A 13,352-nucleotide genomic window follows, 5' to 3' on the forward strand; every position below is an offset into this window, starting at 1 on the left:
GGTACGAACCAATGAACCTGGTAGGAACTTATTACATTTTTTCAGATATTTGTACTGCATTTGAGTATTTCTTTTTCTGGTGATTCAGTCATTTTGACTTTTGGTCCATGTGTTTAAAAATAGTTGTCTGTGTTTTCTAAACCTTACTCTATCTTAGACGGATATTTTGCCCAATGTGATAGACTATCACATTGGGCAAAATAGTCCATTTTAATTGAGAGTAGCAGTATCTAAACTTCTACTTGCATAGTGTCAGTGGCCTACTTTGAATCTAAATTGCAGTGGGTCAAGTCTTTACCTAGTTGAGGACCCAAAGCAGTGAAGCAGGGCAGGATTGCAATTGAAAAATGTATCAAATCTAAATAAGGGCAAGTAAGAATGGCACATGGAAGACAAAAAACATCAACAGTCAAAAAATACAAATCACAAACTAATACGGACTCACCACAACGCACATCAACATGTCGACTGATAAGAACCAGGAGCCAACTAAATACAAGCAAATTGACGAGACAATGAGGAACATCTGGGCGAGACGCGAGTGGCCGACGGAGCTGATTGGTAGATACAAGAGACCCCCGGGCTGACGAGAACAGTTTGGCACAAAAACGTAACGAGAGAAACAAGACATGAAAATCAGGGACATATATAAAACTAAATCCAGTCAAAACTAAATGAAAAAACAGATTTCAACACACAAAATGTCAAGTAGTTCAGGAAATTCCAAGGCAAACTTCATCATGGTACCTTCAAAGTCTTGCTGTTTGGAACTTGTCTTTAACATAATGGGTTGTGACCTCAAACTTTAAGCAAATGTTCTTTTTGTGTGATATACTCACCGTATCCCTCAAAGGAGACATTCGGCGCTTCCTCGTCGGCGTTGTGGAAGCAGACATAAGTCAAAGAGCAGGAGGAAGGATTCCAGTCATTGCCTTCAGCATCCGGCTTGAAGCGACACCTTACTCATATTACAGACAAGTGTGTTTCCAGCTCGAACAACGGCAGACTGCAATATGAACCTAGAAGCCTCTAAACTGCTGCTTTGATTCACAAGGGTGTCTTACATTCGGCTACATCTCATACAAACAGCAGAAAGCTGCAATATAAGATAACTTGGATACTTTGGATAAAGCTCTGTTTGCTTTCAATCCCACATGATTGAAGGTAGTGATGGGAAAATGAAGCTTCAAATTTGCTTCATGAACCAGTTGTATTTTCTGACGTTATTGGTTTAATCCAGGGGTGTCAAACTCGTTTTTTTCGCGGGCCGCATTGTAGTCATAGTTTCTTTCGGAGGGCCATTATGACTGTCAACCCAAATAAATGTATGAGCACCTCATTTTATATACAGTAAAAGCTACAAACTGACAAATAACTCTTTTTCAAATCAGATGAGTAAAAACTGGTCAAATATTAAAAAAAAAAGATATTAAAAGTGAAGACAATTTGCAATTCTAGTAAAGACACACAAATTTGATGCACAATTTGTCTTCACGGGCCACATAAAATGATGCGGCGGGCCGAATCTGGCCCCCGGGCCTTGAGTTTGACACCTGTGGTTTAATCAGTGTGCCATTAAAGGAGTAAAAAAAAAATACTGTTTCGTGAAGCAGATTTGAAGTTTCCCATCACTGTTTGAAAGCTTAGAGGTATTGTTGATGGGAGATTTGAGATGACACACTGGATAAGCAGCTAACGGAGGGGAAGATGATTGACAGCTCTTGTCAACGTGTGAGCTTGTCATGGACATGTCATGTGTGAGTACACGTTTGCCAACAAACACAGGACGGATCAATCAATAAAACGCCCACCTCAGTCACAAACAATTTTTCTTGATGCAAACAAAGGCTGAAAGTTCAGTTTGTGTGAAAAAAACACAGCGCAGAGCCAAAAAATAGATAACTTCAACAATTTTATTTGTGAAAAACTACAAGCAAAATTCATAAATAGACATTTCTATTTGAAGCAAGAAGGAAAATGATCAGGTTAGCCATTAAGCGCAAAGTCGTGCACATGCCAGGAACATGTCTTATTTCAACATTAGAAGCTGGACCAAGAAGCTGTGAGCTGCTGAAAATGCGACGTACATTTCCACACCAGAAACAGAATGTGAGCATTTCACAAGGAGAAACAATGACACATCAGCTAAAAAGTGAAACAAACAGGAAAACGTAAAGAATTAAACAAAGAATGGATTATTTCTCGCACTGTCCTACAAATGTTCCCACATTTCTTTTTCAACAGAGCAATCATTTTCAAAAGCATTGTACAAGACATCTTATAGGGAGGAATGAGTTTGTATCATACACTGAGTGGAGGAATTCACGTTTAAGATATACAGTCAGTAAACAAGCATTTCTATATTTGGATCTCTGACAAACAAAGCTAAAAAAATGTAACCATCTTTACACAGTAAATTAAGGTTACTGGTCGCACACAAGAACAGAAATGCTTGCGCGGAAAGGAAACGAGGAACAAAAGCTTCGATGCCATTTCATTTCGTAGTGTTTGCAGATTTGAAAAGTATGTACAAGCAATGCATCACATGACCATTTGTCAATAATTTAACAAATCTTTTTACTTGCGCTACTAGGTGGGTGCGGGCGGATAAGGCAAGTGAAGCGATGGCTTTTTAGGCCCATTTTGGAAAGGTTGCGTTACAAAACTGGGTTGGGTTCTTTTGTGTAAAAAAAAACAAACAAAAAAAACATTTTCAGCCTCACTTTAGTCGCCTGGCTTCTTCCCACTTTGAACACTGATGGTGTTCTTTGTACGCAATGAAGTACATGATTACATTTGAACCACTTAAGAGCAAAAAAAGAACAAAAACATGAGTTACAAAAACTGATTATCCCCTCATGAGAACGTATATGTGTCAAATGCTCCTGGGATGGAGGTGGTGGGCGGAGGGGAGGGGTGGGGGTCACATCTACAATGTTCACTCAGCCCGCCCGTCACCACCTGCACGTGTCCAGTGTGACGTGCCGTGCACAATAAGAACACCATTAACATGGATTATATTAGTCTTTCTTTATTTAAACTGTTATTCATCTCAAACATTAGATAATTGCAGTAATTGCATTTCAAATTGTTATTCATCTATGTATCATGTCAATATGAAATTCCTTTGGTCCTTCAATAAATAAAACTAAGATATCATATACACATTTATTCTTTATACAATTTCATACAGTTGGAAAGGAAATTAGGTGGTATCAGCTACGAGTGGAAATGAATGAGAAGAACCCTTGCTGTTCCAAAATAAGAGAGCACCGTAGTGATTTGAGTTTCACCTCCAATGACTGTGGTCTTTAAATTACGATTTGGCAAAAATGAAAAGAGGACATTAAACTCATTTGCAGTGGCAACTGGCTTCTATCAGGACAAACGCGCCATTTCCAAGTGTCTTCGACAGCCCCGTACGGTTTCACCGGAGGGACCGCGAGCACCAGTCCTTCAGAAAACTCTAATTCGAGAGGCGCACAACTTCACCTTGAGCCGGGAAACGCGACATTTGCGGAACAGAACGGAGCAAATAGCGACAGCTTTTAGTGTTTTACACAACAGCCTACACTGTACAGTTAAGGACGCACAATACTGAAGAAGATTATGAGTTGAAAGTTTGAGGATTTGGACTTGTGATGCACACAGCAGCCACGAGGAAAGTCCTAACAGTGTTCAGAGTGAGACGGGATTTGTTGAGGAAACGGGAGTGACAATCGGATTCTTCATCACATACAGTGACTGGGAGATCTGCAAAACTTTTTCACAGTGTATCTAGCACCTTCGTGTGTGTGTGTGTGTGTGTTGATGTGTGTGTGTGTGTAGTCTGGCATCATTTCATACGGCAACAAAAACACTGAGGGAACGATGGGCCGGCAGAGCTACGCAGCCAAGCTTCAACATCATAAGGAAAATATCAAAGTATACAGGTGCAACAGGTAATAAATAAAGGTACAAATAATAATAACAAAATAAGGGTGGTTATTGTGCCTGGCGGAGAAATATTCGTGACAAAAAAAATAAAATAAAAAGATGGACTTGGCCTCACATCCACGTCCAAATATAAAACAATACATACAAGCGTCTTGGGCGTTAACTCTGTATAGTCCGCAGCTCCTTTTCCTCTTCGGCCGGAGGCCTTCATCTGCGCGTTGGGCGCGCTGCATTGCCTTCATCCGGGCCGCCTCCAGGTTGGTCAGAGAACAGAGGCGGCATGGCCGTGGGGAAGCTCCAGTCTCTCCCCCTTTGGGATCCGTAGTGTCCAGTCCGTGGGGTGGAAAAGGGGGTTGAGTGGGCGGGGTCGACGGAGAACGGGCCGGGCCCTCAGAAGGACTCGTCGTGCCCCACGGAGAGATCGCCGCCTTTGGGCGTGGAGGCGCGCGACGAGCCTTTGTCCATGCTCTCGGAGCCCGAGCTCTGATGCTGCTGTTCGGAGCCCACGCTCGACGTGATGGTGGACGAGGATGTGGACGAGGAGCGGCTCTTCTCCTTAAAGTCTGTTATGATCACTGTCACGTTGCCCACGGTGATGGCCAGCTGCTGCGCCGTGCTCCGGTCGATGTTCTTCAGCTTGGGCCTGACGGAGAGAACGAGGGAGAGAAAGTTCAACAGCTTCAGCGGAAGCGTGAAGTCGTTACCCGAAGAAAAAAACCAATATCAAGCTGAAAAATGAAACGAATCAGAATTAGATCGTTGAATTCCCCACCCACCTGGAAATGTGACTGTTCTTGTTGGTCTTGCTTGCAGATTTGCCGGACTGTATACTTTGTTTGTCACTGGGTGGACTCTGATGGCTGTCCGATTTGGGTCTGGGGGAGGACAAATGAAAAGACATGTGAGACGATGCCACCCCGGGCGAAAGGTGTCCATCGGGCCCCCCCGTCGCCACTGACCTGCTCTTTTTAATGCCGGGCTTCTTGGCGACGGCCGGGACGACGTCTTTCTCTCTGTCGGCTTTGTCTTGGACGGGTTGCTCCTTGTCACTCTTGTCCTTGTCAGGAGGAGGAGTGTCTCTCTCGGGCCTCACTATTTCAGGACGCTCGCCTTCGGGGCGAGCCTCCCCGAGGGCGCTCTCGCCTTCGCCGTCCGCCCGCTCCCTGTCTGCACGCTCGCTCCGCTCCCGTCGCTCTTTTTTAGCCGGGGGCGGCATCGGATACTGCTGGGCCACCTGCTGGGCCACCAGCTGGGAGTTGATCCTGGGTTTCCTGTGGAGTTGAGCCAAATATGGATTAGCCTCCCGACAGAGCCCGCGGCCGACCACGCTGGCGCAACAAGCTAGCGTGCTTGAGCGACGGCTACTCGCAGGCGGCCTGTTCGGGAGGGAGCTAATCTCATTAGGCCACGACCGTCATAAAATGAATGCTTGGGATCGCAAGGTGGAACATTTGCAACACATCACTTAGCTTTTCTAATCTGATTAGAGCACGCGCAGCCCCATTTGTTTGTCACAGCCCGACACTCTGCGGGGACGTGACGGAGCTGCCGCACGGCCGAGGCTCTTGCCGGTGCCCGCGGCTAAATTCTACCTCGCATAAATGTCATCATTCCAAAACCAAATAATAATATGAAACTGAACACAGTCTGATTTGACTTTCAAGAGCAGTGTATAAAGACCCCTTTTAGTCTGCTTAGACAACACTTTCAAACATGACAGTCAGATTATCCAATTTATCTCTCTCGAGGCCGCAACATGTAATCTCCTGCTGCCAGCTCTTTCAGGCAGTCCTTCTTCGCAGGGAGCGGGGGATTGTGTAGCTGACCACAAGTCAATCTTGTCATGATACTCGCACCACTTTCAAATCAATACGGCAGCTGTGGCGAATGGTGATGAGCCGCGGGCCGTTTCGCTGCGCATTTCCTTTGCGTGCTTGCGCAGAGCACGGGGCTCGTGTGTTAAGTGCCCACACGGGGCCGTTAGTGGTTCACAAGAGATGCTAATATAGACCGAAAATGTTTCTCTCATCTCCGATTGCAGTTGCAAAATAGAACGTCTAGCCAAAGAGTCCCCCCCCCCCCATCTAGCAGGCTGCGGAACAGTACTTTACGGAGAGGAGAAGAAATAAAATGTTTTTCTATCATCAAAAGTCTGTCCAGAAGTGAAGCCCAACGATGACCCGCTGGTCCACAAGTGATTATCTCAAGCCTTTTTTCCACAGATTCAAGTTCAAGTAAGAAAATGATGTTCTGCGCCAGTGTTTGGTGGCTTGTGGTTAGATTTTGGGCTCAGCGGTTTTGTGTTGCACTTGCCACCACTGTGTGTTCAAACATTTACTCACTGCTCACGCTTGAATGCGCAACATGGGGCAATTACAAGGAGTTTTTTTTTTTTTTAATAGCTTTGCAATTTAAGTCCTTAACTGAGTCTGAAGCAGCTCCAGTCCAGGGGATAGCATCTATAATAATCATAAATATTTTTAGAATTTTTGCTTCATTAATGCAACAACCAGCAAACCTATTTTTCCGTTTTTTCTTCACAACAATGAATGGAATTGTGAGCAGAAGCAGGAGCGAACTGTTGAGTACAACTGTCAGAACTGCATTGGGCACAACAGGCGGCTCAGCTGCCAATCCGTTCCAGGCCAATCACGGCAAATGAGTGCAAGTTCTCGCAGTGGGAAATCCTTGTCCGCTACTTTACCTCCCCTTTGCACCACAATGCACTATTGACAGCCGCCCTAGCGCTTACTCTTCGATTCTGCTGCTACTGTTGGCAGTATTTGTGCCGCTCTTCACAGGATGCCCCGAAATGACCGTCATTACCTTGAAAAGCTCCTCACACAGTCCCCGGGGGGGTTCAACAAACTCGGCCAAGAACGATTTATTCTGTTTCTGATCCTGAAACCAAACGCAGGCTTCGGAACTGTCTGAACGGGACGCCCGAGTTAGATTCAAATGAACGAAAAGGATGCTTGGCAAATGACCGTGAAAAGAACACCGTCAACAGACAGAGAAACATTTTGGAAATGTTGATTTAGTTGGGAACATTTGCGACTCAGCTAAAACAATCAGACGCCACCATGAAGACTCAGAACAACACTAACGTTATGGCAATGGGTGACAAAATACGAACAAATCGGGATGCTTGGCATGCGTGTGGATGTTAAGCATCCGAGCCAGACACAATTACCGGCTATCTAGCGCGCGTAGGAATTACAAGTACGCAAAATGAGACGCGGCAATTAACAAAAAAAGGTTGAGTGGAAGAGATTGAGACGCGACAGGAAAGCGGGAGTTAGCACAGCTCTTGATTTCAAGTGGCGAGGACGACAAGCAATTATTTCCTGCCACCGTGAGTGAAGGCAAGGGCAACACGAGACGAGTATTGTCAAAAGAACCGATACTTTCGGGACCAACAAGCAAGAGCGCTGGAGTGGGTGGCGGCAGTCAAAACACAAAACGCTGGCCAATTTTGAAATCCCTCCCGGACATTTTTTAAGGTTTCAAAAGAAGAACATGTCCGGGAAAACGAGGATGTCTGGTCACTCTAAACCGGAGCAATAATAGATTCGAACAGGCCAACTACAGTTTTAAATAAACTTGTGATTTTAAAGTGGATTCTGTTGCTTTTTTTAACCATGGTACCGAATTAGTATAGAGAATTGTGGTAAATCACAGGTATTGGTACCGACGACTGAAATTCTGGTATCGTGACATCGCTACGAAGAGACGGACAGACAGAGAGAACTTTGAGAGTAACCATTAGGTTCATTTTTTTTGTTTTTTAGAACACATTCATCAAATGACGGCAAAGAGGCGAGGCTTGTTTTTCATTTGCGCGCCAACTGGGTTGGTCTCTAAGCTTGGTAGCTGCTGGCCACATGACTAGCATGTATTCCTCCACGCACACACACGCTCGCACACTTAGTCTGATCCCGCAGCACATCACTGGCATCTCGCATACGAGGAGGCTCCGGGGCTCTGTTTAACTACAAAAGATCCCCATCATGTGCTGACAAGCATGAACCAACAAATGATCATCATGCATTCATCTGTGTCAACACTTGTATTACACTTTGAGGATTATGTACAAGCGTGGGAGGATCTCCCTTCCCCCACCACGGCGAAGGGAGGGTAATGGAGCAGAGCCGTGTAACGCATCTGGGTTTTTTTTTTTTCCTCTTAAACGCATTAACCAGTCATCGCTATTTTCTACGAATACTCCTCGGTGACTGAGTACTGTTTGGTCCTAATGTGTTCAAAAGGTCACAAATTAAAGACGCAACAAAATACAAGATGGATAATTCAGTCATGCCGCTTCATTCCCCGCAAGCACGCAAGTGATAATAAGCAGATGTGACATTGTTACAAGTTTACTTGGATGCATCGCTGAAAACAAAAGCGCATCTCACGTTCGCCCCGAGCCGACGATCAATGGCGGCAACTGCCTCAGCGTTGTCACATCGGATCAAGTATTTTGTGTGCGCGCTCAGCAGGTTAAATGAGGACGGCGCCTGAAGAGGAGCTTCGGTCTGGACCGCTTCTCTCTTGGTTCTCACTCACCCACGGGAGCGTTTTACATCCTCGCCTTCCTGTCAGCATTTCAGGCGTACGTTTTGGGGAAGCCGACACTTTGTTCTTTTTTTGAGCTCCTTTCTAGACAAAGAATCAGAAGAGCCGTTGCCGCAGCTTGGCTGCGTTCGGCTTGATTTCGGATCCGTGCTCCCCCAAAATTGGTTGACAAGGTTGCCCGGAAGTCCAGGCGGACGGCAGCGTGTCATTGCAAAGTCTGAGCCGCTTCAGGCGGTATTGCTCACATCACTCATTTGTCAAGCTCCTTTCTTTAGCGGCACTTCATCCTTCTCCCTCTTGTCTTCTTTCAGCCTGCCACCGGCCGCGCTTTGTCGCTGCACATTAGCCGCCGTGGCTACCTTTTGCGAATCGTGATGCTTTGTCTGCCTCGCTTCTTGGAAGCCTTTCTCTTGCTGAGCCCATCTTTTGTTGGCAGGAGTGACATGCCGGTGGACATCTGCCGCATCTGCTTTTGCATCTGTGTCAAACATGCCCTCTTTTGTCAAATCAAATTCAATCAAAATGAAAGTACTTTCTTGTCATTTATCTTGATCAAGAAATAGAAAAGGTTTTAACAAGTTATTTCAAAATCAAATATGCATTGATTCATCAATAGTGTGTCATCAAATCAACACCTCACGCTCTCAATTGTAATTTAAGCAAATCTCGAGGGAAGAGTTGCACACTTAGTTGAAAATGCCACATCAAGTCATCATGTCTTTCCATAATGCATTCGAGTCTCGGAATCAATCAAAACCAACTGGGCAGGACACACCCATCGGAATCTCGCGCATTCGTTCCGCAGCGGCGCTCGCTGTGAGGAAGCATTGTCTGCCCGCATTGTTTGGACAGTGGCAGACAATTTGCCCCGTGGCACGTTCATCAACTCCGAGCTCGAGTCGTGCAATCTTGCTGCGTGCAAACAAACTTCTCAAACAAAAGATTCATTCAACGACAACAATCGACAGTGGACATTCCTCCCCTCTCGTCTGGAAATCTCAACCCATTTAAGAGGGTCTCAAATTAGCATGACACAAAACAAAGATGCAAGAAAGTATAGAGACAGCGGTTTGCAACCCAGCGCGGGCCTTCTTGTAACTTTGTCCCGGCTCATCTCGTTTGCAGCCGACAGGAAATATTGCATTTCAATGTCGGCGCTGCAACTCTCCATTGCGCCTCGCGAGCGTGGCGGCTCTTTATTGTACGGCCAGTCGATTCCCCCGCCAAGCTTGATGGCGCCGCTATGAAGAGAAAAGAGCGTCGGCTCCCTCTCAATGGATAATGATGCGCTTGACTCTGCTTTGGAGCCCCTTGAGACTCTTGGCTGAATGGGCATATCCTCCTTAAAGCTATGCCGACCGCCCCCCCTCCGGTCTTTTCGGCAACACGCATGCACACACTCTCAGTGACGTTGAAACAAATCTTCACCTCAAGTAAAAATCTCATCCTTCTGTGCACGCTTTATGTTTTCAGCCAGCGGTGACTCAACACATCCAAATGCCCTCATTTCCCCCTTGTGTCTTTTTCGGAATTCTTTGGAGACTCTCTCCCCGCTCTGCTTGCGTTCCCCTGGACGCTACGCACCACGACTCAGCGCTCAACGTTTGTCTGTTTTGTCAGACGGCCAAATTGGCAATTGTATTGAAACACGCACGGATGCTCTGCCAAATCTCACAAAGTCATTAAGAACGTTTAAAAACATGTAAAGATTGGGCCACGGTCCATGGCGCACACACAGGGCCTGCTCAGATTTAAGTACTGATGCCAATAAAGCTGAAGAAGGTTTCCTGTGAGCAACTATGAAGAACATTTGGGGTACTCCCCATACACCCACCCACCCAACATCTCAAGGCAGTAAACGGGCTTGTCGATGGCCGTGGGGGTCAAGTGCCAAAAGGCAGAGGGCGTCCTTGTTGAAGAGGCAAGGCTCCATTTAGCCTACTTGGAGATCGAGTTACATCACGGCGCGGGACTGGGTCAACAGGTTCGCTAGGCTGCGCTCTGACGGGGGAGGAAGTGTCCCTCCGTGCTCACGTCACAGCCGCGGTTTGTCCTTGTTAACACGCATTCTCTGGCTGGAGAAACACAAATTAAAACGGGGACCTACCGGCTAGCCTGCCCGCAGCTCGTTTGGACGTGAACATTTCAACTCAGACTGCACCACGTCTGAGTTGAAATGAATCAAGTCATGCTGTTGTTATTTTAAAGTTAAAGTGTCACGACTGTCAAAACAAGCAAGTGCTCTGCAGAAGTTGACACTGGCGTGCATCTTGCTGCTTTGAATGAGAGCACTTGCAGTCTTTCGTTTCCTGGTCAAAAAAGCTGCCAATTAATTAGCTCAGAAGAACACAAGTGGGAGCTAATCCGAAAGGGTCAACCGCCGCCTTCAGCGTTGCCAATTTGCCGTAGCATTGTTAACCAACTGCAACATTAACGAGTGGATGCAAAGTGCAACTTGACTGCAAAGTTGTTCTCTGATATCGTGATCACGTGATTGGAAAACACCAGAACGACTTTGCTCAACACAACAGCGTAAAGGACAGCTGGCACGAGTCGACTCAGAGATGTTTGCAAACAGGTTCTCCATCCCGCATCCGCCGCCGACGAGCTCTGGATGCGCGGAAGAGTGTCGGCGTTTCAAACGGCGACATGAGCCGCTCGCTGCGAGCTACATCGCGGCATAAAACGCCTCCGCCAATCCTCCGACCCTGATTGAATTCAGCGGGGAGCACTGGTACTCATTAAAATCAAAGGCCACCCAACAACCCAACAACTGCACAAATCAAAGGTTCTGTCCTCAGATCAAACAGACGTACACGACAAGCGCGACAGTGTTGTCACGGGCCAAACACAAACATCGTGCTTCTGCCAAGATGCTACGATGCAACGGCCACAACACGCTTATCTGCTTCCTGCTTCTGCAGAGTGCGCATCGTCAGGCGCGGTCCTCAAATGGACGCATGGGGGAGGGGAGCAGGACAATTAAGCCATGTTTGCACTCCTCAGTAAACCAGCAGAGGTACGTATGCTCTCCCAGTCCTGACGGGTGGTGGTCGAACACTCGCTGTAAAATTCGAACGGTTCGAATCTGTAGGACTCCAAACCACAAATGACTCATCTGTCTTTCAGTCTCATGACGAGCAAACTAAGTTGCGGTGCCCACACTTATTTGTCATCAAAAACACTCTCTGCCAGGAAAGCGGGGGTGGTATTATTAAGAACCTGAAGGGAACCCCATCGTGATACGCGACTGTGATTTCATCTCAGTTTCTTCTTCTGAGAAATGTCACCACAAGTTTGATTCTCACTGAAGACACGCAAGCACGCTTATAGGAATCTTTAAAATACTTTGACGAACTCAACTTGAATACCTGAAGTGGAGTTAGGGGGCATGCAATGGAGAATGAGCAATGACAGCCATCACGTCACGACATACACGATCAAAATGATGTCCAATTCTTCAATTGCAATTAAATGCGTGTCATGCGCGATTAATTGGCAAATACAGACGAGCACACCTCTCTCCTTATTTTTCCGCGCCGCTGCTGTTTCTCCATCTTCAAGCAAGCATGCACGCAAAGCACCCCCACCTCTGCTCAGCAGCAGCATGCCTTCCTTACCTTGGCAAAAACCTCAAACGAATGAGCGCAACGTTTGCAGAGGTGACCATCAAAAAGTGCCACTGTCCATCAAAGTTGCATTCCTATAAATAACGAAGCAACGCCAGTGCTTCCAGTGGAGAAAGGGAGATGGAGAGAGAGAGAGGGAGGAGAGAGAGAGCGCCACAATACCTTGTTGATGTGCCCTTCCTCACATCGCAGATGCTGCATTTAAAAGCCTCGGCTGTGTTCCGATAGGTGCACACGCTACAGTCCCAGTAGCCGTCGTCAGCTTGTTTGGCTTGTCTTTTTGGCCTGACAAACAACAAGACACATATTATGCTGAGTTTGTGACACATTAACTAAAAAGAACCAAGGCGATTTTGGATGAAGACCAGAACAAGCGATGTTCAAAGGCACGGCGCGAAGCAGCGGGGGTTCGTCCCCATATTTTTTTTTTTTGCTTCGCGACCCGCCAAGTGGACCTCGTTGCTTATCCCTTAATTGCTGACTGCGACCAGAGTCCGATTGCGGGTCGCCAGTTAGCCTAGCGCAGGCAGCGCTGGCTGATCTTTTTCGGCACCGAAGCGTTAACGTGTCGTGCCATACTAAACAATGTCCAATTCGACATTGGACCGCCCAGCACGCTGCCTAGAGACGGAAGAGCCTTTCGGAGACTGCCAGGCGTTTCCTGCGAAAAAATCCCTTTGTTAAGTGACTGCCTCGCAGGGCGCGAGAAGCCGCCATAGTGACTGCACTCGTCTAGCTTAGCTGTGGTAGAGCGAGTGAAAAAGGGGAGAAACGATCCCCGAGTGAAGGAAAGGCGTCCAAATAGCGAGCCCGCGGCGCCTCGAGCGAGAGCAAATTGGTCAACAGGCGGTCGCATTACCTGGTAGGGCTCTTTTTGTCACCCATGGTGAACAATAATCCGCGGCAAATAAGAAGGGGGGGAAAAAAAGGGGGCCTCCTTGAATTGTCAGCGAGTGCGCTGGGATCCAGATCGAGCCGCTGCTGAAGCTGCTGGCAGACAGGCTCCACTCAGCGCTGGCTCCAGGCACGGCACAGAGACTGACTGCACTGCACCACGTGATCGCTCTCCGCCAATCACAGCGCCAGCAGCTTTAAAAGTCTGGATGGAGATTTCCCAGCCCTTTTAATAACAGCCAGTTACTACTGGCATATTTGACAGGCTCACCTTACTTCACCCCGAAATCACAGACGAGAAGCCGGACTTATTGCACT

The 13,352-nt window shown here is 47.0% G+C and overlaps 1 protein-coding gene across 2 annotated transcripts; it reads right to left on the reverse strand.

The window, feature by feature from the left end:
• Positions 1-1,895: 1,895 nt before the first annotated feature.
• Positions 1,896-13,217, reverse strand: rybpb (RING1 and YY1 binding protein b). 2 transcript variants are annotated; one of them, XM_088390280.1, is made up of 5 exons: positions 13,000-13,213; positions 12,303-12,425; positions 4,896-5,207; positions 4,713-4,811; positions 1,896-4,579 (listed from the first exon to the last, which is right to left on the reverse strand). In XM_088390280.1, the coding sequence occupies exons 1-5, from the start codon at positions 13,023-13,025 to the stop codon at positions 4,327-4,329; spliced, it is 813 nt and encodes a 270-aa protein (XP_088246406.1). In that variant the 5' UTR covers positions 13,026-13,213; the 3' UTR covers positions 1,896-4,326. The 2 variants fall into 2 exon arrangements, with proteins under 2 accessions (XP_088246406.1, XP_088246405.1); XM_088390279.1 differs by having other exon boundaries at positions 4,713-5,207; positions 13,000-13,217.
• Positions 13,218-13,352: the final 135 nt, after the last annotated feature.

Source organism: Syngnathus floridae, chromosome 11 (assembly GCF_059516105.1).
Source record: "Syngnathus floridae isolate MCC-2025c chromosome 11, RoL_Sflo_1.0, whole genome shotgun sequence".
Classification (NCBI taxonomy): domain Eukaryota; kingdom Metazoa; phylum Chordata; class Actinopteri; order Syngnathiformes; family Syngnathidae; genus Syngnathus; species Syngnathus floridae.

Coding starts and splice junctions, on each gene's coding strand:
- rybpb (XM_088390279.1), bottom strand. CDS start 13,025: ATGGGTGACAAAAAGAGCCCTACCAG. Junction 5,208..12,302: donor AGGAAGGGCACATCAACAAG/GTATTGTGGCGC, acceptor TCAACTCCACAG/GAAACCCAGGATCAACTCCC. Junction 4,580..4,712: donor AAGAACAGTCACATTTCCAG/GTGGGTGGGGAA, acceptor TCTCTCCGTCAG/GCCCAAGCTGAAGAACATCG.